At 31.9% G+C, this 25,538-nt stretch overlaps 3 protein-coding genes across 8 annotated transcripts; 2 read left to right on the top strand and 1 right to left on the bottom strand.

Annotated features, from left to right (window-relative positions):
* The first annotated feature begins 2,660 nt into the window (after positions 1–2,660).
* LOC107828204 (uncharacterized) lies at positions 2,661–6,906 on the top strand. Of its 2 annotated transcripts, XR_012695342.1 has the most exons (4): positions 2,661–3,092; positions 4,708–5,258; positions 5,350–5,958; positions 6,397–6,906. XR_012695342.1 is itself a non-coding variant. In XM_075222556.1 (3 exons), exons 1-3 carry the CDS (start codon positions 3,061–3,063, stop codon positions 5,751–5,753), a joined length of 987 nt encoding a protein of 328 aa, XP_075078657.1. In that variant the 5' UTR covers positions 2,661–3,060; the 3' UTR covers positions 5,754–6,906. The 2 variants fall into 2 exon arrangements, 1 of the variants encoding a protein (XP_075078657.1); XM_075222556.1 differs by having other exon boundaries at positions 5,350–6,906.
* LOC142164974 (uncharacterized) lies at positions 5,842–6,837 on the top strand. The gene is made up of 3 exons (XM_075223636.1): positions 5,842–5,958; positions 6,068–6,136; positions 6,397–6,837. The coding sequence occupies exons 1-3, from the start codon at positions 5,842–5,844 to the stop codon at positions 6,835–6,837; spliced, it is 627 nt and encodes a 208-aa protein (XP_075079737.1).
* Positions 6,907–12,238: 5,332 nt separating the features above from the next.
* Positions 12,239–21,468, bottom strand: LOC107780248 (peroxidase 21). 5 transcript variants are annotated; one of them, XR_012695344.1, is made up of 6 exons: positions 21,242–21,466; positions 18,853–19,001; positions 13,140–18,540; positions 12,974–13,032; positions 12,740–12,895; positions 12,239–12,253 (listed from the first exon to the last, which is right to left on the bottom strand). XR_012695344.1 is itself a non-coding variant. In XM_075222558.1 (4 exons), exons 2-4 carry the CDS (start codon positions 19,591–19,593, stop codon positions 18,355–18,357), a joined length of 399 nt encoding a protein of 132 aa, XP_075078659.1. In that variant the 5' UTR covers positions 19,594–20,581; positions 21,242–21,439; the 3' UTR covers positions 18,242–18,354. The 5 variants fall into 5 exon arrangements, 1 of the variants encoding a protein (XP_075078659.1); XR_012695346.1 differs by lacking the exon at positions 12,239–12,253 and adding an exon at positions 20,207–20,581 and having other exon boundaries at positions 12,577–12,895; positions 21,242–21,468; XR_012695345.1 differs by lacking the exon at positions 12,239–12,253 and having other exon boundaries at positions 12,577–12,895; positions 13,144–18,540; positions 21,242–21,465.
* Between the last annotated feature and the right edge of the window lie 4,070 nt (positions 21,469–25,538).

Consider the following 25,538-nt stretch of genomic DNA (forward strand, 5'->3'; position numbering starts at 1 on the left):
CCATCATTGACGTAAAGACTTCTTTTTCACGCGAAACAGTAACGCTTTCATGGGGGGGGGGGGTGAAGCATTTCGCCTAAGCGTAGCACTTGGCGTCACGTTTTCATTATCTTCCCTGTCGACTTCATTGATAGTGTTCAAAATGTTGGCGGTAACATCTGCTATCGCTTTCAATCTCGCATCTCCTTTCCCTGCCATTGTTAGTTTATGAAAAGCTAAGAAAAGATGGCTATCCCTTTCTATGATCTAGATGAAACTATAATTTCAACTAAAGAAATCCTCACAGACGGCGCCAAATTGTTTGACCAAAAGAAGTTAAACCCTTTGATTAAACCAATATTATGATTAGAAGAAGGCTAAATCTCAGTTAAGAATAATAAAATCTAGATCAAGTGATAAAGGAAATAAGCATGATAGATGATAATAGCTGCTATGTTGGAATCTGTGAAATACTTATAGATGCGATAACCTAGATGCGCAGCAGATATAAGTAAATGCAGTTGGAGCAGAAAAGAATAAATATCAGATGATTGTGGAATCTTTGAGCAAGGTTGTTCTTGTACTTACTCTCAAATGAATCTTTTACAAAGTGTTCTTCTGTTTTTTTTTCCTGAATGCCCTTTTCCTTACTCACTCTTCCTATTTATAAGGGACAATCCCCCATGAAACCCTAAAAGTACAATCATAAAGAATATTCAAAAAACATCTTCTCACTGTCTCTTATTAAGCTTACACTACCGCTGAGGTCTTATTTCGACTGACCGCTCTTGATCGTCGTTCTTCACCATGACGACCATCACACGACGCGTCGTGATAACCTCGTTCCTCTTTCTATTCGGTGGTTGTCATAGTTGCCAAATTCGGACCCATACAAGTACCAAATCCTCTTGCTCCGTGGTCCTCTCTTAATTACCTCCGACAACTATGACATAGTGAAGGAGACAAAATAAGCCAGTGAGAGAAAAAGAAAGAAAACAAAAACTTACAAATAGATATTTGAAAATTAAACACCATCCATACCAAGAGTTTCTTCTCTGCTAGAGCTTCCTCACTGACAGTTGATAATTATAACTTTATAAGAGTTTTTGTCCTAATAATTTTTCATTCATCACATATAAATAACCTTCACCAGAAGAAAATATGAAAAAGAAGAAGGATTGAAACGAACGATTTCGTTTTAATTCCTTATTTATCATGGAGAAAGCTCATCACAGGAAAAAAAATAAAAAGTTGAAGGTCGTAACAATTCGGAAAAGAAAAAGTTTGTAACCCTTGAAAGTGTTGGTTTTCCTTTCCGTATATTTTTGAAATACAAAGGCTTAATTATTAGAATTTACTAATGGATTATTTTATTGAATTGAGCGAGAAAAAAATTAAGAAAATGACAAAATAAATAAAAATATTTCCTTGTCTATGAGATGTGCCACTTCATCTCTCAATGTCCCTACTTTATATATATAGATTTTCCAAAAGGAAAATTAAACCTATGATTTCTCTAGACCCTAGTACAATTCGGCATTCTTATGGATGTAAATTTAGTTTCACTTAACAAGTAGTAATATTCTCACACAGTTAACGAATAGTGAAAGCGCTATAAACTGTAGAAGTCGAAATCGTAATACACAATTTAAATTGTGACATCTTTCACTTATCAGTATTCAAAACATGTCTCCCAAAAAAAACCAATGTTGTACATTTTTTTCAAATAAAGTTTCACTTTTCATCAATACACAAGCAGAAATTACAAAGTAAATAGCTTTTTTTAGTTGTATATATGCCAAAGTAAATCACGATTACTACTCCATAAACTTTCAACTGCACAATTATAAGATGAAAATTTAGTATTTTTAATTTCGATTATAAAAAGGACTAGAAGGAAAAACTTATATAACAATCATATTCATGTCATAAAAGTGTCCATGCTAAAATACGAAAAACCAGAGTAGATTTAAAGATGCAATACTTTGACAACTCCATCGAGCATTTATTCACGCTAGACGCTTTTTTGTGTTCAATTTAAAATCTAATAATTTTGAGAGAATTTTGCAGATCCAACTAATCTAGCTATCGGGGTAAAGCGCTTCCTATCAAACAAAAATTCGTTGAAGCGCTCGAACTTGAGATATCTGTTTAAGGATATTTTCTTTATTTTATTTGATTTGTTTTGTGTTTTGCCAATTTAATGGCATTTCAAATCCTAAAAATAAATAAATAAAAATTTATATTTTAATCTTTACATTTTAGGCCCTAATTACATGTTAATTGCATCTCTAAAATATGAAAATCACAAAATACTTCTAATTACTTTAGTTTCTGCATTTTTAGGTTGATTAATTAATTAGTTTATTAAGTCGCAATATTAATTAGTTCAGTAGGTCAAATTTGCAAAATAGTTTCAAGTAGAATTCATTAGGCTAGTTTTGAGAACCAAATAATAAAGAGAAGAGGGTCTGTTTGCTTACTCCACATTGGGCCAGCTTCAACGGATGGCCCAAATTCCACAAGACATCTGCCCCAACCCATCCTTTGATTCGACCCAGTCCACCTGCCTCTTTAATGAACTACTAAACGACGTTGTTTCACTTGTTCTAATCTCCACCATCCATTGATTTCAATCTGACGGCCAGGAACTCAAAACCTCTTCCCTTAAAGTTGTCGGAACAGACCCTTACCCCACCCACCAAACATCCTCTCAGACCCCTGTCGTTCCCTTACTGTTTCACCAACGTCCACCGCTGCCGGAAATCGCCTACGGCGGCGGGCCACCTTCAAATCCGCCCAAATCTTCACCAAACAATCCCTGTCCCCTCTTCTTACCAAGCCCCCTAACGTTGTCTCTCAAATCCCCATAGATTTTTCCGTTTTTTAGATCTAAAATTCCCAAAGTTGTATGTATCCTTTCTGATTTTCTTCAATAATTTGTTCGATTTGGCTCAAACTTACGTGAATCTATTTCGCTTGACAAGAGAAATCGATTTACGTTGGTTTGGCTCATTTCGAAGCCCCGGAGGCCGGTTAAAACGCCGTTGACCGGCCAGGAGCTGACTTTCACTGTCCGTTATGTTTCCTGCTAGCAGTAGTTTTTTACTAAGGTTAATAGCTTCCTCCTATTCTCCATTTCTTTTAGTTAGTTGACTAATTAGTAATTTGTTGGTTAATTGTTTTAGTCAGTTTCAATTTCTGTTAGTTAATGCATTTGCTGCTACATGTTTAGGTTAATAGCTAATTGTGTGTTTGATTTAGGGTAATTGTATTTTTAGGTTTTGTTTAAGAGAATTTTTCACAAAGCACCATCTTTTAGTCCTAATTATCAATTAATAGAAACTCTTTGCTATATTACGTCCTATAGATATCTTTTGTGTAATTATATAATGTATTTAAGGTAGTGTATTTAATAATACAACAAAAATTAGCGGCGTACAAAAAGGAAATTCAGCTATTTCTAAAATGTATTTACCTGTATTCAAACGTATGTAGCGCTAAATACGTAACGTATCTGCGCAATATCTGGGTCGACGAAGATGTTAAAAACGGAAGGAAATCAAATCAATTCTGATTTCCCTAATTTTACTCAACAAACTTAAAAGTTATCCCATCAATCTGTATTCTTCTCAAAGTCAAAAATACAGAAACGTGAAAGAAGCGAAGAAACAGAGCAGATTGCTTCTATATTGTGTGATTTTCTTCTCCTCCTTATCGATTGCGACAAATTATATACAGAAGAAGGTATAACTCTTCTATATATATGGCAAGCTTGACAGTTTTGTTGCGTCATTCTGGAAAGTGGAACAATGAGGGCAATTATATCGACTTTTTAATTGAGGGAATACTGATTAAGGAGTATGCTTCCTTTAATGATCTAGTTTGTTCAATTTCTAATCAACTGGGTATAGATTTGAGCACAAATACCATTAAAATACAATACAATGTTGAAGGCAATCGCACACCAATGGAAATACACAATGATATGGGTTACAGAGTGTATGTAAAATAGAAAAAAGAGAACAGAGAATTTGGGATGTATCCTCTGTGCATTACAACTATGGAAAAAGAGCTTATCTCTGGAGATGGTTTAAATCAAGGCGACATTGTGCAGATAGACGAAGCAGTTCAAATGTACGATTCCGATACAGATTATACACTAGCCATAGAACTTGCCAATTCAGGAGAAGCGATTGGAGTGTTCGAACTCCACAAGGATTTTATAATTTCAAAAACTAATCAAAAGGAGGTTATGGCTGGACAAGTGTATAAGGATAAGGCTACATTGAAAGAGGTGATGAATAATTATGCTATAGCTCAAAGGTTTCAATTCTGTGTTGATCGGTCTAATGCTGTCAGGTTTGATGTTTGTTTAACTTTGTTGTATTTAGTTGTAGTTGTGTGTATCCTCCAGATAATGAACACCTTTGAAAATTTATATTTGTTTAGTGTTCTTAATAATATGTATTCAGGTGTATTTTACTATTGAAAAAATACAACAGTGGCTATGATTATTTTCATATTATGTCTATAATGTTACTAAGTGTTTGATTATTCATACGAATGTATTTAGTTGTATTTATTGTATTTAATCACATCTAACAATATTGGAATTCGTTAGTATACAAAATTACATATACACAGATATCAATTTGGTACTTTATGAATAAGAAGTATATATGTTAGATTCGTTAAGTTGTCTAATGTATGAACTTTTCTGTCCAGCTATGCATTAATATGTATTTCAGAAGATTGTGATTGGAGGTTTAAGGCTTCAAGCATTAACAAATCGGAATTATTCAAGGTGAGAGAATTCAATGACAACCATACATGTCCGCTGAAGGATAAAGTGTACGAGCAGCGGCAAGCTAGTAGCAGCCTTATAAGTGGTATTATAAGGACAAAGCTTACAAACCATAAGAGGAAATACACTCCGAGGGACATTATTGATGACGTGAAATCAGATCTAGGTGTTGATGTTAGCTATATGTTGGCGTGGAGGGCTAAAGAAAAGGCAATGAATTTTCTTAGAGGTGAACCGGCTGATTCATACAAAAAATTACCAGGATACTTATATACAATGGATAAGACATATCCAGGTTCTCACATAAGAATGGAAAAATCGTCAAAGAATGAATTCATGTACGTGTATATATCATTGTATGCATTTATAAGGGGGTTTGATCATTGTAGACCAATTATTGTAGTGGACGGAAGTCATCTAAAATCCTACTACACCGGGACATTCGTTTCTGCAAGCACGTTGGATGGGCCAGGTGAGTACCTTAATAATAATACAATTTGTTAATGTTTAAAGCATTGGAAAACATGTATTTAAAAACAATTATATTCAATTGTATTAAACAGGTCATATATTGCCACTAGCATACGGTGTTATTGATTCAGAGAACGATGCTGCTTGGACGTGGTTCTTTGAGCAATTCAAGATAGCGTACGGTGTAAGGGAAAACATGTGCATTGTTTCGGATAGAAATGAGAGCATCATTAAATCTGTATCGAGAGTATATCTGGATTTACCGCATTGTGCTTGCATATGGCATCTATGGAATAACGTATACAAGAAATTCAAAAAGAGTCATGCCAAGTTGAGTGAGATATACTTCTCGATGGCAAAAGCATACACACAAACTGAATTTGATAGTCTGATGGAGAAGGTTGAGAAGGTAGATATTAGGGTGAAAGAATACTTAGAGTTAGCTGGTTACGAAAGTGGGCTAGGTTGTATGCACCTGTTAACAGGGGATGGATAATGACGTCAAATATCGCTGAGTCAATCAATGCACACTAGTTTCAACAAGGGAATTGCCAATATATGGCTTCCTCGAAGAAGTTAGGAAGATGTTTGGTCGTTGGAATTGTAGTAACCGTAAAGAAGCTACTCAGACATACAAGACGCTTGGGAAAAAATACCAGGAAATGCTGGAGTTGAATGAGACCATGTGTACCCGTATGACTGTAAGTTAATTTTTTATGGCATTTTTGTATACAACTGAATACATTTTTTTAGGCGGAACTACTGGTATGCATTTTTATGAATATCTGCTTGAACTAGTAAATAATATAGATGAATACAGGTAAATACATGTTATTATTAAGACTGTATGCATGTGATAATGGTTACAATGGAATTCAGGTGATTGATACAGTTTAAATTGATTGGAAATACCTGAAAACATCTGCTAAAAAAAGGTTGAATACAAATGAATACAAATGCAGACTGTAGAGTAATACAGTTGAATACAGTTGCATACAGCTGTTGGAATCAGCTGAATTTAACTGAAATTGAATGAAGTTGCAATTTTTGAAGTTGATAGTAACCATTTAACTCAGTAGTATATATTTGTTAATTCATGTAAATGTGTTCAAAACGTATATTTCTGTTTTTAAATGTAGGTGGTACCCTCAACTGAATACTTACATACTGTTAACGATGGTGGGAGGAATTACACAGTCTGTCTGCTCGAGAGAAAATGTGTTTGTGGGAGATTCCAAATTGATGAATTGCCATGCCCACATGCCTGGGCTGTATTGAAGAGCAAGTTTTTAATGCCTGAAGAATATTGCTCTAGCTATTACAAGCCAAGTACAATTGTAATGACATACGATGTGCCAGTGTACCCGCTACCGGACAAAAATGACTGGAATATACCAGAGCATGTTGCAGAGGAGGTTGTACTACCACCCAAATGGAAAAGACCTCCTGGAAGGCCAAAGAAGAAGCGCGACAAAAATTTAAGTGAATTGCTGTTGCCGAAAAATCAACATTCATGTAGCATATGTGGGCAGGGAGGACATAACAAGCGAACTTGTAGGAATGCTCCACGTAATAAATAGTTGTATTCTGACATGTATTGGTGACTCGACATTATCAGCTATAATGAATTCTTTTTTCGAAGTAATATATTGTGGAATGACTTTCGTTAATATTTTATGAATTTATTTAGTTGAAGTATTTTTATATATATAAATATATATGATTTGGCTGTGAGAATATCTTAGTATAGTTGAATACAACTAATTCAATTCCTTAATATAGGTGAATACAACATGTAGAATAGAGTTGCATATAGGTTAATAACACAGTTTAATTCAACTGACTTTGGTGGAATACACTGTAATACAGTTGAATACAGATCTGGACATCTGGTTGAAACAGTTGAATTTAACTGACATTGGATGAATATAGGTAATTCAATTGTTTAATACATTTGAATACAACATGTTCAATAATGTTGACTATAGGTTAATTCATATTAAATTGACTATAGCTGAATACATATGAAATCAGAGAAAAATACAGCTGAATACAGTTGAATAATACAACTAAATACAAGTTAATCAATATAACTTGTATTGTTTCTAGTCAATTCAAAGTTACATCTGAATGGATGCAGCTGAATATACTTGCATACCAACTGTAGACAACTGATAAATACACTTTAATACAACTGAATTGAACTGAATAATATAGATTAATACAATAAGCTAAACAGAATAATACAACTAAATACAAATGCTTAATACTGCAAGATAAAGTTGATCTTATGCAGCTGAATACAATTCAAAAATTGGCATTAACAAAAATCATTCAGCACATAAAGTTTCAGAAATTTTAACTAACATGTGCGTTAGCTAAAACCTGTTCAAGCAAACTTAACCAAATTTCAGCATGTAAGTAAATAGCATCTACGACCAAAACCGCTACAATAAGTATCATTGTTCAAGCTAAACTCAAAAAAAAAAACTAAAGCTATTCTAAAACTATCTGCATTTTTGCCTCCGACTCAGAGATTTGCCTTTCAATCTTTGAAGGTGCTTCACTCTCGCTTATTGCATCAGCATCTATCTTGCGCATAGTATAGTCCCATAACAGAGCACCATATCTTTGACGGAGAAGAGTGGCATCAAATGGTGTTTTTTGTGTAATCTCTCCAATAGTGCTCAGAAACTCCGCGAAGGCTGCAACATGCACTCCACAATCCCTAAACAATAATTGATTGAAACAGAATATAAATTAATTAATCCATATACTGTGTATAAAACATATAAGAATGATGATTGGATACTTACATGCTGCCCGCTTTCTGTTGAGGCAGATTTGGAACGAAGATAACTTCAAAAGGTTCGTTATGATCCTTGTTTGTGTATGCGGGATAAGCATACCAGTGAATGCCTTGACTATCTCTGTAAAAGCCACTAATTGACAGATACAGAGGTAATAGCTTAGCTAGCTTTACAATCTCAGAGACTACGTATGCATCATGACCGGAAGACGTGTACGAGTCGTACACTTTGATACATCTATCTTTGAAAGTCACAAAAACCAACAACCAATGAAGTTTTTCCTTCAAGTTCACTGGTATCAAGACATTATCCACTGTATGCCAGGGTATATTAGCATGTAATCTGTAGCCCCTAATATACTCACATACAACGTCTTCTTGTTTTGCTACATTAGCATTACTATCTGTATCTTCACACCTGTCATATATTTCATCTATTCTTGTCTTGAATATACAATCAACAGTAGTAAACGTGAAGTCCCTATGCTGATTGTACTTGCCCGTCTTTCACAAATAGTAGAATATGACATCCATATGCTATAAACAAAAGAGGTTGGTAGATAGTGTGAGTTTATTTGCTTGAACTAAGAAATAATATATAAGAATACCTCAATACAGATGCTAAAAAAAAGTTGAATACAACTGAATACAGAAAATAGAGGAATACACTGTAATACAGGTGAATACAACTGTATTCAGTTTATGGAATACAGTTGAATTCAACTGACATTGAATGAATACAACTAATTCAATTCCTTAATATAGGTGAATACAACATGTAGAATAAAGTTGAATATATGTTAAAAACACAGTTCAATTTAACTAACTTTGGTGGAATACAGTGTAATACAGTTGAATACAGATCTGGACAGCTGGTTGAAACAGTTGAATTTAACTGCCATTGGATGAATACAGGTAATTCAATTGATGAATACAACTGAATACAGAAAATAGAGGAATACACTGTAATACAGGTGAATACAATTGTATTCAGCTTATGGACTACAGTTGAATTCAACTGACATTGAATGAATACAACTAATTCAATTCCTTAATATAGGTGAATACAACATGTAGAATAGAGTTGAATATAGGTTAATAACACAGTTCAATTCAACTGACTTTGGTGGAATACACTGTAATACAGTTGAATACAGATCTAGACAGTTGGTTGAAACAGTTGAATTTAACTGCCATTGGATGAATACAAGTAATTCAATTGATCAATACAGTTGAATACCACAGTATCAATAAAGTTAATTATATGTTAATAATACAGTTCAATTCAATTGACTATAGCTGAATACATAGGAAATAAGAGAAAAATACAGCTGAATAATACAACTAAATACAAGTTAATAAAACAACATGTTATTGTTTAAAGATAAGATTATCATTTTTGGGAAAGACTCACATTGTCATCCCATAACTTCCCATAAATGGATAGAAGGTAAAACCAGTTTTTGGAATCAACTTGATCAACTCCAAAATCCAATGGAATGTGAAGTATAGACTTGTTTTTCTTGTAATGGTCGTCGAGATTACCTCTACAAGTATGATATAAAACTCATTATGTACATACCTTAAAAAAATGAAAACATAATACAATGAACGGGGGAAAACTCACTTCTGATCATGTCTTGCTAGAAGACCTTCACGAACCCACTTGTCATATTCTTGAATGAGTAACATAGGATGTGGACCCATTATTGGATCTTCCTCAAACGGGTGTCTTTTTTCAAAGATGGGTGTCAACTTTACAGAGGAACATGCTGTAAATAGAACATGCTGTAAATAATCACGATGAATGCTGATTATTACGTTTGTAAAATCACTTACCTCCTGAGTCGAAGTTAGACTGATAAGGCGAAGAGTTCCATCTACTTGGTCGCCTATTTCGTTGAGGTTGCACTGGTGTGGCTTCATCTTTTTTTGCACTTGCGTGAACAACTATTCTAGTTTCTGGAATTTGACTGGGTAGAAACTTGTCGTCCAGTTCAAATTGAGAAACATAGAATTCTTTAGATACATCCTCTTGGTTTGTGGTAGATGGTATGATGGACGGTACCTCTGAAATAGTTTTCTGGTAGATGTATGTATCATTGTTAGCATGGTAACTTAATGTTAGAAAAAAGATTAAATACATATAAGTAGCTAGTATACATTACAGAAAATGCAGATTAACCAAGCAGAATACATGTAAATACAGTTGAAATAAAATAAATACGGCAGTTTAAAGTGATATTACAGATTAAGTGTAACACAATTATGAATACATTTAAAAAAATATGCTCAATATGTTAAGATTTAAAAGTCAGACATACATATATGAATACATTTAAAAAAATATGCTCAATATGTTAAGATTTAAAAGTCAGAATACATATATATAGAGCTGAATAACAGTTAAATACATCAGTAAAATGGCTAGATTAAAACATATATGAATACAGCTAAATACATATGTTCAATATGATAACTGCTTTTATACCTCATTATTATCTCCGACATCTGTGTCAATGCCACCATCATGTCTCACTATGGGTTCAGTTTGCTGATTTTGTTGAAGTTGGTCTGAAAGCATCTTGAAGTTATCATTGATCAATGTCCTTAGAGACTTGAACTCTCCAACAACCTTAACAGTACAAAATAGTTAGAAAAATACTAAAACACATAGCTATCAAACTTTATTGATTAATCGGTGGGTAAATACTCACGTATTCTTTGAATGATTTTAGGTCTTTCCTCAAAGAAGATGGGTCCTCATTTTGGCCTTCTGGGAGCTGATGGTCATGCACAACTTTATGTCCAATGTCAGAAAGACAAACAGGAGGGACTTTGGGCTGATATTATGGTTCTTTTGTAGGAATCTTGGGTTGTTCCTTGACCTTTTTATGTGGCGGTGATGAAGATGGACCAACACTTTCAACATGTTTCTTCTTAGATTGAAGATTGGGTGTAGGAGAAAAGTCATCTGTATCCTGTCCCGATTTGTCTGAATGCGCAGGAGTAGGTATTTTCTCAATATCGGCGCACACTTGAGGAATCTGAAAAACAGCAAGCTCTATATCTAGAGGAGTGATGTCCTTGAACACAATCTGTGAACAAAAATAAGTTATGACTTACAAAAAACATATTAATGCATAACTGTATAATGCTATATTCATGTGTATTTAACTTTGTTGTATTCTGAATGTATTAAAATGTATTAATATGTATGCAAGTATTCATGTATATAAGCTTATGAATCCAATGAATACAACAGTAGGCTTCCCCTCTAACTGAATGCAAATATATGCAAATTATAGATGTATTTGTGTTCAATTATCTTCAGAATATTGATAACATTTGTATATTACCGTGTTTCCGGTGTCTTTGAACATGCCGTTCATCAGATAAGAAAATGTTGGCTGATTTCCGGTGGTTCTCCAATTGAGTATTCTGGGGACCACGTCGCAGACTCGGACTGCAATTTTGGAATCAACAGAAGAACAACACTCATAAAACCACACCTGCATAGCTAGGGGCATCCCAGCTATCCTGTAATACTTCTTCAAAGCATCCATCTTCTTGCTAATCGAGTTTATCAACAGCTCAAATGCTTTAATACCCCAATGATATTCAGAATAGCGCCCACTCTCTACTAAGTCAAAATCTAGCCTCGGTATAGTTGCACTATTCTTCTCAGATGAAAATATAAAGGTGTGGATGAAATACAACAAAGATATCTTCAAAGCATCCTCATCATTGTCGGGGCCCCATGCCTTGTCATTGAAGCATTGTCTCAAGTGTTTCTTCTTTACAATATTAGCACTTCCAAAATAAGTCGCAATAAGCCGGTTAGGAGGAGTTTCACTAAACTCAAAATCTTCATCTTTACCTACACATTTGAGGTCAGTCACAAGCGCAAACTCCCTTAATGTGAAATGTAATTCAGTACCATTGACGTATACTGCAAATACATTGTTTGGAGTGCCGTTTAACTGTCGAGCCATGAAGCATCTGAAGAGTTGATGTTGAACATCAAATCGCTTCATTTGAAGAAATGAGCCAAAGCATGTATTGCCGAATTGTTGGAACTGATCGGGAGTAAGCTTATCTTTTAGCTGGGATACTATATCAGTGTTAGTGTAACTACTAATATGGGGTGCTAATTTTGGCTGGTGTTTCACAAACAAATCAATTCCCTGCAATGAACATTGAAAGATACATGTTAATACAGATGAATACATTGCAAAAATACATATTAAGATTTTTTGGAATACATGTAAGACATGATACAGTGACAAAGCCAAATGCATGTCAGACAACTACAAACACTTACATAAGACTAGATACAATGACAAGGCTAAATATATGCTAACATACTTTGTAACATACAGATATAATACAAAATATTTCAGATGAATACAACTGAATACATATGAATGCATATGAATACATTTGAGGTCAAACTGGACAATTGAATTATCGCAAATATATATTAGCAAACGCTAAATACACATGAATACATATGAATACAGGTAAGATTACATTAAAAATGAACTGTTGGAAACAACCAAATACATATGAATACATAAACATACTGTAGAAGAAACAGACTACACTATACAAAAAGGTACAAAAATACAAGAGGATAGATATGAATACAACAGAATACATGTAACAAATACCAATTGCCTTTTGGTTTCTTGAATCTTTCATAGGTTTTTTCCTCTTTGAGCCAACTTGATTTTTGGTTTCTTTTGAAGCTTCATCAACTTGGACTTCTTTCAACTTGTCCTTGTGTATTTTACTTCTTCTTTCATCAACTTTGGATGCTGATAAACCTGCAAAATCTTTCTCCGCTTGAGTCAGATACAACGAGAAAGAGGGCCCATCAAAATAGAGAATTTTGGTGGGTATACCTCTGGGTAGTCTGTTGAGTGGCGTTGCATCCGACATTAGAGAGAAAACTCAAAGAATCCTGGTGATTAACAATACAAATGGAAGATATATCAGAAAATTGTGTAAATTCGCTAAAAAAACTTATAGAAACAAACTAATGAAAAAGCAATTGCGAAGAAGAATTACCTACGGGGAGAAAATTTCCAAAATACAACTGTGAAGCTTGCGAAGAAGAATATCCTTTGGGGCGATAATGGCGGAGGAGGGTTTTGGAAGTGTATGGAACGTGTGTTTGTGGGAGAAGAGGGAAAAGTGTATTGAAGAAGAGAGAGAAAAGCTGATGAGAGGAGATATACGCAAATTAGGTGAGAGAAAATAAAAAAAATGAGATTAGAAAAATATTTTGTAGCATATATTAAGCCTTAATTTTAGGATGGAACTAAATTTAGATTTTTTGCTATAAACTAAAAAGGGTATTTATAGAATGTAATATTTTAAAAGGGTATTTATAGAATATAAATAGGGTACTAACCTATTCTATAGGTGGTAAAATTTCCTTTGTTTAATCATTAATTGATGTTTGATGATTTCAATTAAGCATGAGCTTTGATTCAGGCGGTTCATTTTAGTCTAAAATTGGGCCTGTATTGTGTGAGGAAGATAGGCCCAACAGTTTAAAGTTGGGACCTTAGGGTGAATATCAAGACTTTTAGGGGTATGCAGAAGATTTAAAATTGAGAAAAACATGTCATGCAATTGACTTGAAGCTTCTAGAAAGGGATCTGAGGACTAATTTGCAATAGGAAAGTGAAGGGGTCGGGGGTGAGCAAGTAAAAAACAGAAACGGGGGGAGTAAAAAAGAAACAGAAATAACAGAAATTGCTGCATTCTGTTATAAAATAGTTCTCTCCCCTCACACGTCAGCACACCGACTATCATTCACACTCACGCAGATATTCACCCACATCTCATTCCCTCTATTCACTCACTCTCTCTCGTACTCTCTTTCTAATTCTCACGAAAGAGTAGTAAAAGAGAAGGAATTCTGCAATTGTTTTCGTCTGTTTGCTGCTGGCTTCCATTTGTTTTGGATTTCTGGGGGTAAAACTGCTGCGCTTGTTGCTGTGATCCTTTGCTGAACTCAAATCTGTCCACTTGGTTTTATTTGGCTTTCTTCTGCTTCTAAACTCAATCCTAGCATAACTAGGTATGTTTTCTTTGTATCTGTATTTTTCTGATTTTAGCATAATGTGAAATCATGATTATTTTGGTTTATTTGTGATTGTTGTTTGGATGTGCTGCTTCGAATTGGTCTAGTATAATAATTGTGGAGTAGTTTGTTGAGAATATTGTTCCTATTGACTGAAACTGTACTCATGAAAGTGATTTAAAGTCTCTGTTAATTTAAGTTTCGTCTTTGATTAATATATCTCTGCATGAGCTTGAAACTTGTTGAGCAACTAGAGGAGAGGAGTCTCTGTTAATTTAAGTTTCGTCTTTGCTTAATATATCTCTGCATGAGCTTGAAACTTGTTGAGCAACTAGAGGAGAGGAGTTCACAATTCACAGCCTACTAACTTAATGAATTAGCAAAGATATGGAGTTTGTTCGTCTGTTGAAGTATATTGGATTCTGGTATTTTGAATTGTTGATTCAAGTGTTAGACAATCCAAGTAATTCCTTGTGTATTGTTAAGAGACTTTTAGGGATTTGATTTTTTTTGTATTAGCTGGTTCAAGCCAAACTAGCAACAGTCATAACTAGTTCAACATTGTTCAGATAAATTGATCGTGTTCTTAATTGTTTATTTCGCCTGGCTATGTAAATTAATCATTCCAATAAATTCATGATGTTTTTAGTTGTTTATGTTGTGTAGCTATGTAAATTTAATTAATAGTCAGATCTTGTTATCTTAAACTTGTTAACTTTAATCTTTTGGGCATCTGTGATTGAGCATGTTGAATGGTAGTGGGCTGCTCTCTCAACTGGAAAAGCCCATTCGCAAATCACGCTCAAGAATGAATAATTCCTTGCCCCACCCGACTGGGCCAATATCTCGCGGCCCAGTTAGCTCCAGTTTACACGCTGGCCCCTTCTCACATGAGCTTTAGAACCTGGGCCACTAGTTTGAGCCCATATAATTAAATCTCACAGTTTTAGTCAACGGCCTTTTACCAGGTGAAATTCAAAATAGCCGGATTAACAAGTGGTAATTGAAAAATAGCCGCAGTTTCAAACGTAATTAAAATTTAGTCACTTTTCATGTAAAGATAAATCTAAACGAAAATACTGTTCAAAATCCGAAAAATATTCCAGCATAATATACTGGACTTCCAGCATAATATATTGGTCCAGCATTATATGCTCAAAGTTTATACATATATGTTCCAATTTCTGGTATATTATGCTGGAATATGTTGGAGTTCTAGCATAATATGTTAGAAGTTCATAGGCAGGTGCACCTCTCCACTATATTATGCTAGAACTTTTCGTGTTGTAGCCCCTTTTACTTGGGTAAACAATCTTATTTTTTGAACATCTTGTAATAGTCCGTAATCCACAAACAAAATCAAGTAGTTAATTATGATTTTCTTTAATCTCCGTTTAGTAAGTCTTATACTTGCCCCACAACAAATGAATTCCATAAACTTTGGTCGTCCATTCAGTCTCAAATTTAGGAGGATAACCAACTTTTGAACATCGTAGGACGCGATTAAAAATAAATTATTTTAATTATGAGTATGATTTCCGTGACATAGTTATGATACTTAAATACAAAATTCAAGTGCTTATTCACGCAACGTGACTTTACAATTTCAAATAATAAAATAAACATGTTATGAATTACGGGTACGTTTCACTTGACACGCTTTACGGTGTGTATAAAATAACAAGTATACGACATCATAACTTATTTAACTAAATTCCATAATTGCTACAATACGAACAACCAAAGTAAATTTAAAGATACAATACTTTGACAGCTCCATTGAGCATTTACTCACGCTAGACGCCTTTCTATGTTCAATTCAAAATCTAATAATTTGAGAGAATTTTGAAGATCCAACTAATCTTGCCATCAGGGTAATGTTGTATGCTGGGCCGGGCCTAAATGGGCCAAATGGGCCAAATGGGCCATGCTTAACGGGCCTGGACTTAGCGATCCCGGGCTCTGGCGGTCCCGAACTTTATGGGCTCAACGGGTGGAACCAGCCCATGACGGGCCTAAGCCCATATGGTCCTAGGCTAAACGGGCCAGGCTCGTGGGCTTAGCGGGCTATTTGTCCAATATGGCCGTTGGTGGTCATTGGGGGTAGGGCCCTCATTTTGAAAAATCTTGTTTTGTAGTATATATAGTATATATATATATATATAGAGATTTTCTTGTAGTATATATATATATATATTTTCTTGTAGTATATATTGTATGTTATATATATATATATATATATATATATATATATATATATACTAATGATGTTTCTAGGCGTTTAGAAGGTTGTCTATTAAAACTAGGGGTTTCTACAGATGGGTCAGACGGTACATCAATTGGGTTATTAACAGGATTAGTAGGTGTATCATCTAAATCCGGTTGGGTTTCATCTCATCCTCATTTTCCTCATCATTAGGATAAAGAGCATTCATAGTTTCATCATCTAAATTTTGACATGGTGCAACATTATGGCAAAATTAACTATCGAAAAATTGAAAACAGGGGTTATCACTATCAAGAATAATAGGAGCAGCAGGACGTCTACCAGATCTCGGTCGGGGAGCCGGGGGAAGGGTAGTAGGTTGGCCACTACTTTCACCAATTTTAATTTTACCCTTACCACCAAAAATATTTTACAAAGAAAATGTCATATTAATTATAATTATACTAAATAAAACTAACAAAACTATAACATTAAAACTTAAGAGTTGGAACGCGTTTCCCGAATTGCAGAACTTCTTGAAAATTGAAAATCGTTGAAGACTTGAATTCACCAACTTCACAATTTTTCACGAAATTTCAACAATAAAATAAGCAATTCTAGTTGAGAGAATGAGGGGGTATTTATAGTTGAGAATTGGGAAAAAGTATAATTATATAAAGTTTGGGGGCCAAATGGCTATTTTCTAAACATCCAAACGGTCAAAATTGCAGCCCAAACGGCTAGACCTGTTAAAATAATGTTTGGGGGCCGTAAGGCCCACTAGGCCCGGCCCAGGCCCAACTTAGGCAGTTGGTCCCGAGCTCGTGGGCTTTCTAAGGAGACCCGGCCCACCACAGGCTTTAAAGACCCATTAAGACCGACCTACCTGGACCAGCCCATCAGGCCCGTTAGGACCACGGGCCCGGCCCGGTTCGGGCCCGGCCCACCATACAGTCCTACATCAGCGTAAAGCACTTTCTACCAAACAAAAATTTATTGTAATACTTGAATTCGAGATATATGATTATGGACGAATCTTGATAAGACTTGCTTCTGTGATTGATTGTGGTTTGTCTTTAGGAATAGAGGATCATTATCGGTCGATCAGTTTTATGCTTTTGGACTGCGACTGATGTCACCATTGACGAGCAGATGCTGTTGCTGGGTTTATTTCATATTTTTTTGACCCCAGAAATCTTGGAAGAAAATATAAAGAATCCAAAATAATCACACTATATCTAAAGAAACCAACTCTTAATTCCTTTAAAGACTCGTAAAATTGTGAAGAGAGATGATAGCAAGCAAAAAAATTGCAAGACATTCAGTTGCCTCAAGCTTTTCTTCGTAGAGGGAGAGACAAATGGGATCCAACAAAAGTAACGTATTTTTGGAGTATCCAACACGGGAACGATATTAGGAGTATCCAACACGGGGACGATATTATTTTGGAGTTCACGTAACATAGCTTAAAACTCTGAAAGAAGTACAAGAAAAATTACCATAGTGAATGTGAAGAAGTAAAGGAAATAACAGAAGGAGAAATTGATTGTAGTTGTTGGCCATGTCTGTGTGTCTAGTGAAGTCTTGTACTTTGCCCAATGCTCAATTGTCCAAAATTAGCTTTAAATAGCAAATGGTTTTAGAATTTTTCTGGAAGTGGAAGAAGGAAAATTGGGCTAACTTTAACATAAATAGCATAGTTATTATAAAATAACGTGATGGCTGTTAGAAGATCATAAATAAAGTAAATAGTCTAGAGTGGATATCAAAATCAGGGTGTCGGCATCACACATATAGCATGTGTGCCATGAGTGATAGCGTGGTTGTAGATCAGCCCTCAACTCTTCTTTCGAAATTATCGAACATGATGACTTATCAACTTGAGGCTTCTTTTCTTTTCAAGCTGAGTACAATTTTACCGTTGCTCTAAAACTCTACTTCAACAAATTAAAATACACTAACAATATAAAATAATTTTGATCAACTTACCCAGAGAAGACCAACTCTAGCAGAAAGAACAACAATATCAGCACAAGAAACAGGATTAGGACATTCACTCTCAAGTGCCTTTTTAATACATACTTCAAATTTCTCATTCCAAAGTTTTTTGGAGATGCCTTCTCTGATTCCTGTCCATTTGCTGTGTCCAAATATATTGATGCATCACATGACTGCAAAGAAAAAAGCATATTAGTATTCAAGAGATCATAATGTTTATAGTTTTTACTTTAAATTGGTCTGCTGTTTTCTTATTAATTTTTGCTTCAGATTTCTTGGTATCTTGTTGTTGTTACTGCTTTTTCATCTTTTTTTGAGCCGATGTCTATCAAAAACAACCTCTCTACCTTCTTAAAGTAGAGTAAGTGGGGCCCTCCTCGGACCCCACTTATAGAATTTCATTGAGTTTATTGTTATTGTTGTAAAATGTTGTAGCTAGCAGTGTTATTAATTTACTTTTAATTGGAGAATTAATTAATATTTACCTTAGCCATGCAATCATGAAAAAGATTTCTGATCCAAGAAACTGCTGTATTGCCATGCTTGTGGTACAACTGTGCCACTTGTTCTTTGATTATTTCTTCAGCTCTTGGGCAACTCTCTGAGTAGTAGTTCAATTGGAGTTCACTTCTTACTGCAATTAAAACTCAGCAATTAGTACAATAATAGATGATCTTTACTACTAGGGAAAACTAAAAGTTAACTTTTGTTATTTTTGATAGAGTTGAAGTTTTATGTAATGATAGTGTAAATCTATTAGGTTACTTTGAACGTACAAAAGATGGTCAATGGAGGTTCATGTCCCTTCCAGGAAAGAGCTTATGCTCTAGTTATTTAAGTTGATAACATGGAAAATAAAGTAAAAAAACCAGCAATAACATGTTAAATTGCATAGATGGTGTAAAATTTATTTACACTAATATAGGTTTGAAAACAAATTTTTAGTACTAGAATTGAGTATCTCCCAGCTTAAAATCTATGTTGTTCCGATTCTCTAAAAATGTTGCCGGGTGTGTGTCGGGTCCTTCAAAAGTAATGTATTTTTGAAGGATCCAACACGGGAACGACATCATTTTGGAGCGTTCACGCAACATAGCTTAAAACACAATTGTATTTGGTCTAGAAGTTAGTCAAGATTTGAAAGAAGTACAAGAAGAATTACCATAGTGAATGTGAAGAAGTAAAGGTAATAACAGAAGGAGAAATTGATTGTAGTTGTTGGCCATGTCTGTGTGTATAGTGAAGTCTTGTACTTTGCCCAATGCTCAATTGTCCAAAATTAGCTTTATATAGCAAATGGTTTTAGAATTTTTCTGGAAGTGGAAGAAGGAATATTGGGATGGAAAATCTGTCCCACTAATTTAGCTACCAGCAGCCACTAGAATTTTAAGGTGTTTTCTTATGGAACAAGGGACAGGTTCACAGCTGTTCTAGAGGTGAGCGTTTTTGGGCCGGTTTTACGTTGTGATTAGTGTCTGTTTTTCAGACATTGTTTAGCTGATTTATATAAGTTTTTTAGGACTATTTACAACTAAAACTTGTACAACTTCAATAAAATTTGAAAAACACTGACAACGTTCTGATTAACAGATCATGGCAAAACCAAAGGCACAAGAACCAAACAAGGTTGTGAAGATAGTGGTAAGCTGCTCATGGTGTAAAAAGGAACTGCCCAACCAGACTGAACTTGCCAATCACTTGCAGAAGGAGTGTGTTCTCAAACGGCAAAAGGACGCTGCTAACCGTGCTAGGGTTGCTCAGGCTGCTCAGGTAGCTCAAGATGCTCAAATATGAACCAGATGAACAAGAGTTGAAAGTTTGGAGTTTTAATCCTGTTACCTTAATACTGCTGCGGGACATTGTTGATGCATTATATCAAATGCTTCAACCTTAATCAAAACAAAGGTTCAACTGATTGATGCATAATTTTTTATGTTGCTGAACAGTCCAAAATCAACTGTGTTTGATCAGCAATTTAGCAGCAAACTTATAGTTCTGGTTCCAGTTGTAACCAAGGGCTATCTGCTCAACTGAAGCCAAATTTCAGCACTATTATGGCTGCAAAACATATGCAGTTTTGGGCTACAGTTTAAGCCATAAGTCAGCAGCTTGTGGAGCTATTTTGTTGACTTGACATTATTTTGACTGCAATCGTAAATCTTAGAAGGTGGGATTTATATATAGATTTCTGCATTTTGGACTGTTTTCTGCAGTCTGAGCATACAAAAGTAAATACTGTGAATCCTATTGTCAAAATAAAACGACCATGAGAAAAGATCTAAAACAGAAATTTTATGGAAGTCAGGTCAAATAGAGTGATATAAAAACCTATCATGCATTACAAAAGATATAAACCAAAACAATATGAGCAGCTCATACCAAAGAATTTGAACAAAAACAAAAGGAGAAAATATCAGTTCCAAAACAATAGAAAAGATTGGAAATTTAAGAGGAAAATATAATTTGTAAAACGACTAAAAAGTAAATCTTGATACTAACCAAAGAATAATAATTAGATTTCAAGTAAAACAACCAAAAATCCATTATTTAAGATCTAAATCAACATTTGTTCGGATAATCATAACAAACAATTTCAACCAAACAAAATACAACAAGAATAAATTTAGGCACAAATAATACATCGGGAATTTTTTGAAGATACTTCATCCAATAAAAATTGAACCTTGCTACAAATAAACAAATTAAATTATAATATCATAACCGAATTCCATTATATAAGATCTAACAGATACCTAAATCAGTAACTCATACGAACGAATTAGAACCAAAAAAAGGAGTGAAATTATGTTCTGAACCAAGAAAATAAATCAGCATTTTATGGAGAAAATTAAAAGTGATGACAAATTAACCAACCTCAAATCTGCAGTCAAGATGTGTTTTTTTATAAGGGTAGATCTTGGTTTTGAATTGAGGTATTCATTGGGAGAAGTAGGCATAACGCTTCAGATTAGAAATATAAGATAAAGAAAAGATGAGTGTTTTGATATAGATCTTCTTGTATCCGAGGGGAGAGTAGGCATTCATTAGGTTAGGTTTACATACAAAGTACAAACTGATTATAGGCTGTCGGCAGATGTAGACGTTTAGTTTAGTTTACTTTGTAGACCCCTAAAATTTATTTAATTTGTTAGTCCTTCCCCTTCTCCAAATATTACTTTAGGCCCCAAAACGCAAAAGATAAAGACGCCTGCCGTGTCATATAACTATTGGCTATAACACGTCATTCACCCCCCAACGGTTCAAAATTTTGACTCATCGAATATTCTTGTATAATTAAACGCAAAAGACAAAAGCACCTCATTAATTCAAATAGCAGAACAATAGAATGACACATAGTATAATTAGTTATTAAATTAGTTATTGATTATTCTTTTTAATTTAAATATATCTAAAAAATAAAAATAATTAAAAAAACTACTATATATATATATATATATATTAATTGGTTACTTTAATTTAATTAATAAATATAGATTTCTTATCTATATCTATATTAATAATTAACTATAATAAAAATATAAAAAAATAACTACCCGTTCAAATTGGGTGGGAGTAGTTTCAAGTTGGAATTTTTAAATTATTTTAAAATCAAAAAGCAAAAAAAAAATAAAGCTATAAAAAACTGAAAAAAACAGAAGAAAAACTACCCATTCAAATGGGGGAATAGTTTCAAGTTGGAGTTTTATAATAATTAAAACAAAAAATATATCTTATAATTAACTATAATAAAAAAAACAAAAATATAAATATATAAGAAAATAACTACCCATTCAAATTGATAGTTATTTTTAATTAATAATTAGTTATTGGTTATTATTTTTGAATTTAAATATATATAAAAACGAAAATTAAAAAATACAAAACTACCATATATATATATATATTGGTTACTTTAATTGAATTAATAAATATAGATATCTTATAATTAACTATAATAAAAAAATCAAAATATAATCTATCTATCTATAATTAAAAGCAGAAGACAAAAGCACCTCATGAAGCCAAATGGCAGAACAATAGAATGACACATGGCATAATTAGTTATTAAATTAGTTATTGGTTATTCTTTTTAATTTAAATATATCTAAAAATAAAAATAATTAAAAAAACTACCATATATATATATATATATATATATATATATATATATATATATATATATATATATATATATATATATATATATATATAATTGGTTATATATATATTAATTGGTTACTTTAATTTAATTAATAAATATAGATTTCTTATCTATATCTATATTAATAATTAACTATAATAAAAAAATAAAAAAATATATGAAAAGATAACTACCCATTCAAATTGGGTGGGAGTAGTTTCAAGTTGGAATTTTTAAATTATTTTAAAATCAAAAAGCAAAAAAAAATAAAGCTATAAAAAACGGAAAAAAACAGAAGAAAAACTACCCATTCAAATCGGGGAATAGTTTCAAGTTGGAGTTTTAAAATAATTAAAATAAAAAAAGATCTATCTATCTATAATTAAAAGCAGAAGACAAAAACACCTTATGAAGCCAAATGGCAGAACAATAGAATGACACATGACATAATTAGTTATTAAATTAGTTATTGGTTATTCTTTTTAATTTAAATATATCTAAAAAATAAAAATAATTAAAAAAACTACCATATATATGTATATATATATAATTGGTTATATATATATATATATATATATATATATATATATATTAATTGGTTACTTTAATTTAATTAATAAATATAGATTTCTTATCTATATCTATATTAATAATTAACTATAATAAAAAAATTAAAAAAATATATATAAAAAATAATTACCCATTCAAATTGGGTGGGAGTAGTTTCAAGTTGGAATTTTTAAATTATATTAAAATCAAAAAGCAAAAAAAAATAAAGCTATAAAAAACGGAAAAAAACAGAAGAAAAACTACCCATTCAAATCGGGGAACAGTTTCAAGTTGGAGTTTTAAAATAATTAAAATAAAAAAAGATATTTTATAATTAACTATAATAAAAAACGAAAATATAAATATATAAGAAAATAACTACCCATTCAAATTGGTAGTTATTTTTAATTATTAATTAGTTATTGGTTATTATTTTTGAATTTAAATATATATAAAAAACGAAAATTAAAAAATACAAAACTACCATATATATATATTGGTTACTTTAATTGAATTAATAAATATAGATATCTTATAATTAACTATAATAAAAAAATCAAAATATAATCTATCTATCTATAATTAAAAGCAGAAGACAAAAGCACCTCATGAAGCCAAATAGCAGAACAATAGAATGACACATGTTATTAAATTAGTTATTGATTATTCTTTTTAATTTAAATATATCTAAAAAATGAAAATAATTAAAAAAACTACCATATATATGTATATATATATATATAATTGGTTATATATATATTAATTGGTTACTTTAATTTAATTAATAAATATAGATTTCTTATCTATATCTATATTAATAATTAACTATAATAAAAAAAATACAAAAAAATATATATAAAAAAATAACTACCCATTCAAATTGGGTGGGAGTAGTTTCAAGTTGGAATTTTTAAATTATTTTAAAATCAAAAAGCAAAAAAAAAAAAAGCTATAAAAACCGGAAAAAAAAACAGAAGAAAAACTACCCATTCAAATCGGGGAATAGTTTCAAGTTGGAGTTTTAAAATAAAAAAAGATATCTTATAATTAACTATAATAAAAAAACGAAAATATAAATATATAAGAAAATAACTACCCATTCAAATTGGTAGTTATTTTTAATTAATAATTAGTTATTGGTTATTATTTTTGAATTTAAATATATATAAAAAACGAAAATTAAAAAATACAAAACTACCATATATATATATATTGGTTACTTTAATTTAATTAATAAATATAGATATCTTATAATTAACTATAATAAAAAAATCAAAATATAAATATATGTAAAAATAACTACTCATTCAAATTGGGTGGGATTAGTTTAAAGTTGGAGTTTTTAAATTATTTTAAAATAAAAAAAAAACCTATAAAAAACGAAAAAAAAACAGAAGAAAAACTACCCATTCAAATCGGGGAATAGTTTCAAGTTGGAGTTTTAAAATAATTTTAAAATAAAAATAGATATCTTATAATTAACTATAATAAAAAACGAAAATATAAATATATAAGAAAATAACTACCCATTCAAATTGGTAGTTATTTTTAATTAATAATTAGTTATTGGTTATTATTTTTGAATTTAAATATATATAAAACACCAAAATAAAAAAAAAATACAAAACTACCATATATATATATATGTGTGTGTGTGTGTGTGTGTGTGTGTGTGTGTATATATATATATATATATTGGTTACTTTATTTAAATTAATAAATATAGATATATTATAATTAACTATAATATAAAAACGAAAATATAAATATATAAAAAAATAACTACCCATTCAAATTGGGTGGGAGTATTTTCAAGTTGGAGCTTTTAAATTATTATTTTTTAAAAGCAAAAAAAAAAGCTATAAAAAACGAAAAAAAGAGAAGACAAACTACCTATCCAAATCGGGAGTAGTTTCAAATGTGAGATTTAAAATAAAAAACGAAATAAAAAAATAATAAATTATCAATTCAAATTGGGGAGTAGTTTTAAGTTGGAGTTTTAAAATTATTTGAAAATAAAAAAACAAAAATAAATAAAAAAAAAAAACTTCAGAGAAAAATATTAAATAACGTAACATGCTAATGAAACTTTCTATTAACAATGTAGTAGCATTAAATATTTGAAAATATAATAAAGAAAAATACATAACAAAAAAGTTATTCGATGTGCTGCCTGTATAAGTCCCGTTAGTTTAACAAAGTTTTTATTTACTAAAATTTAGATAATATTATTAAGAACAACAGAATCTATATATTACTAAAAGGAGTGAAAAAATCTCTTTCGTTAAGCCAAGTGGCAGCCTAAAAAAAAGCCACATGACATAATTAGTTACTAAATTTATTATTTAGTTAATAATTAATTATTGGTTATTCTTTTTGAATTTAAATATATATAAAAAACGAAAATAATAAAAAAAAATATAAAACTACCATATATATGTATATATATATATATATATATATATATATATATATATATAT

Source organism: Nicotiana tabacum, chromosome 10 (assembly GCF_000715075.1).
Source record: "Nicotiana tabacum cultivar K326 chromosome 10, ASM71507v2, whole genome shotgun sequence".
NCBI classification, from domain to species: domain Eukaryota; kingdom Viridiplantae; phylum Streptophyta; class Magnoliopsida; order Solanales; family Solanaceae; genus Nicotiana; species Nicotiana tabacum.

Coding starts and splice junctions, on each gene's coding strand:
- LOC107828204 (XM_075222556.1), top strand. CDS start 3,061: ATGTTTCCTGCTAGCAGTAGTTTTTTACTAAG. Junction 3,093..4,707: donor AGCAGTAGTTTTTTACTAAG/GTTAATAGCTTC, acceptor TTTTCTGTCCAG/CTATGCATTAATATGTATTT. Junction 5,259..5,349: donor AAGCACGTTGGATGGGCCAG/GTGAGTACCTTA, acceptor TGTATTAAACAG/GTCATATATTGCCACTAGCA.
- LOC142164974 (XM_075223636.1), top strand. CDS start 5,842: ATGTTTGGTCGTTGGAATTGTAGTAACCGTAAAGAAGCTACTCAGACA. Junction 5,959..6,067: donor CCATGTGTACCCGTATGACT/GTAAGTTAATTT, acceptor TAAATAATATAG/ATGAATACAGGTAAATACAT. Junction 6,137..6,396: donor ATGGTTACAATGGAATTCAG/GTGATTGATACA, acceptor TTTTAAATGTAG/GTGGTACCCTCAACTGAATA.
- LOC107780248 (XM_075222558.1), bottom strand. CDS start 19,593: ATGGCCAACAACTACAATCAATTTCTCCTTCTGTTATTACCTTTACTT. Junction 19,002..19,529: donor ACTTCTTCACATTCACTATG/GTAATTCTTCTT, acceptor TTTTAATTGCAG/TAAGAAGTGAACTCCAATTG. Junction 18,541..18,852: donor TTCATGATTGCATGGCTAAG/GTAAATATTAAT, acceptor TTTTCTTTGCAG/TCATGTGATGCATCAATATA.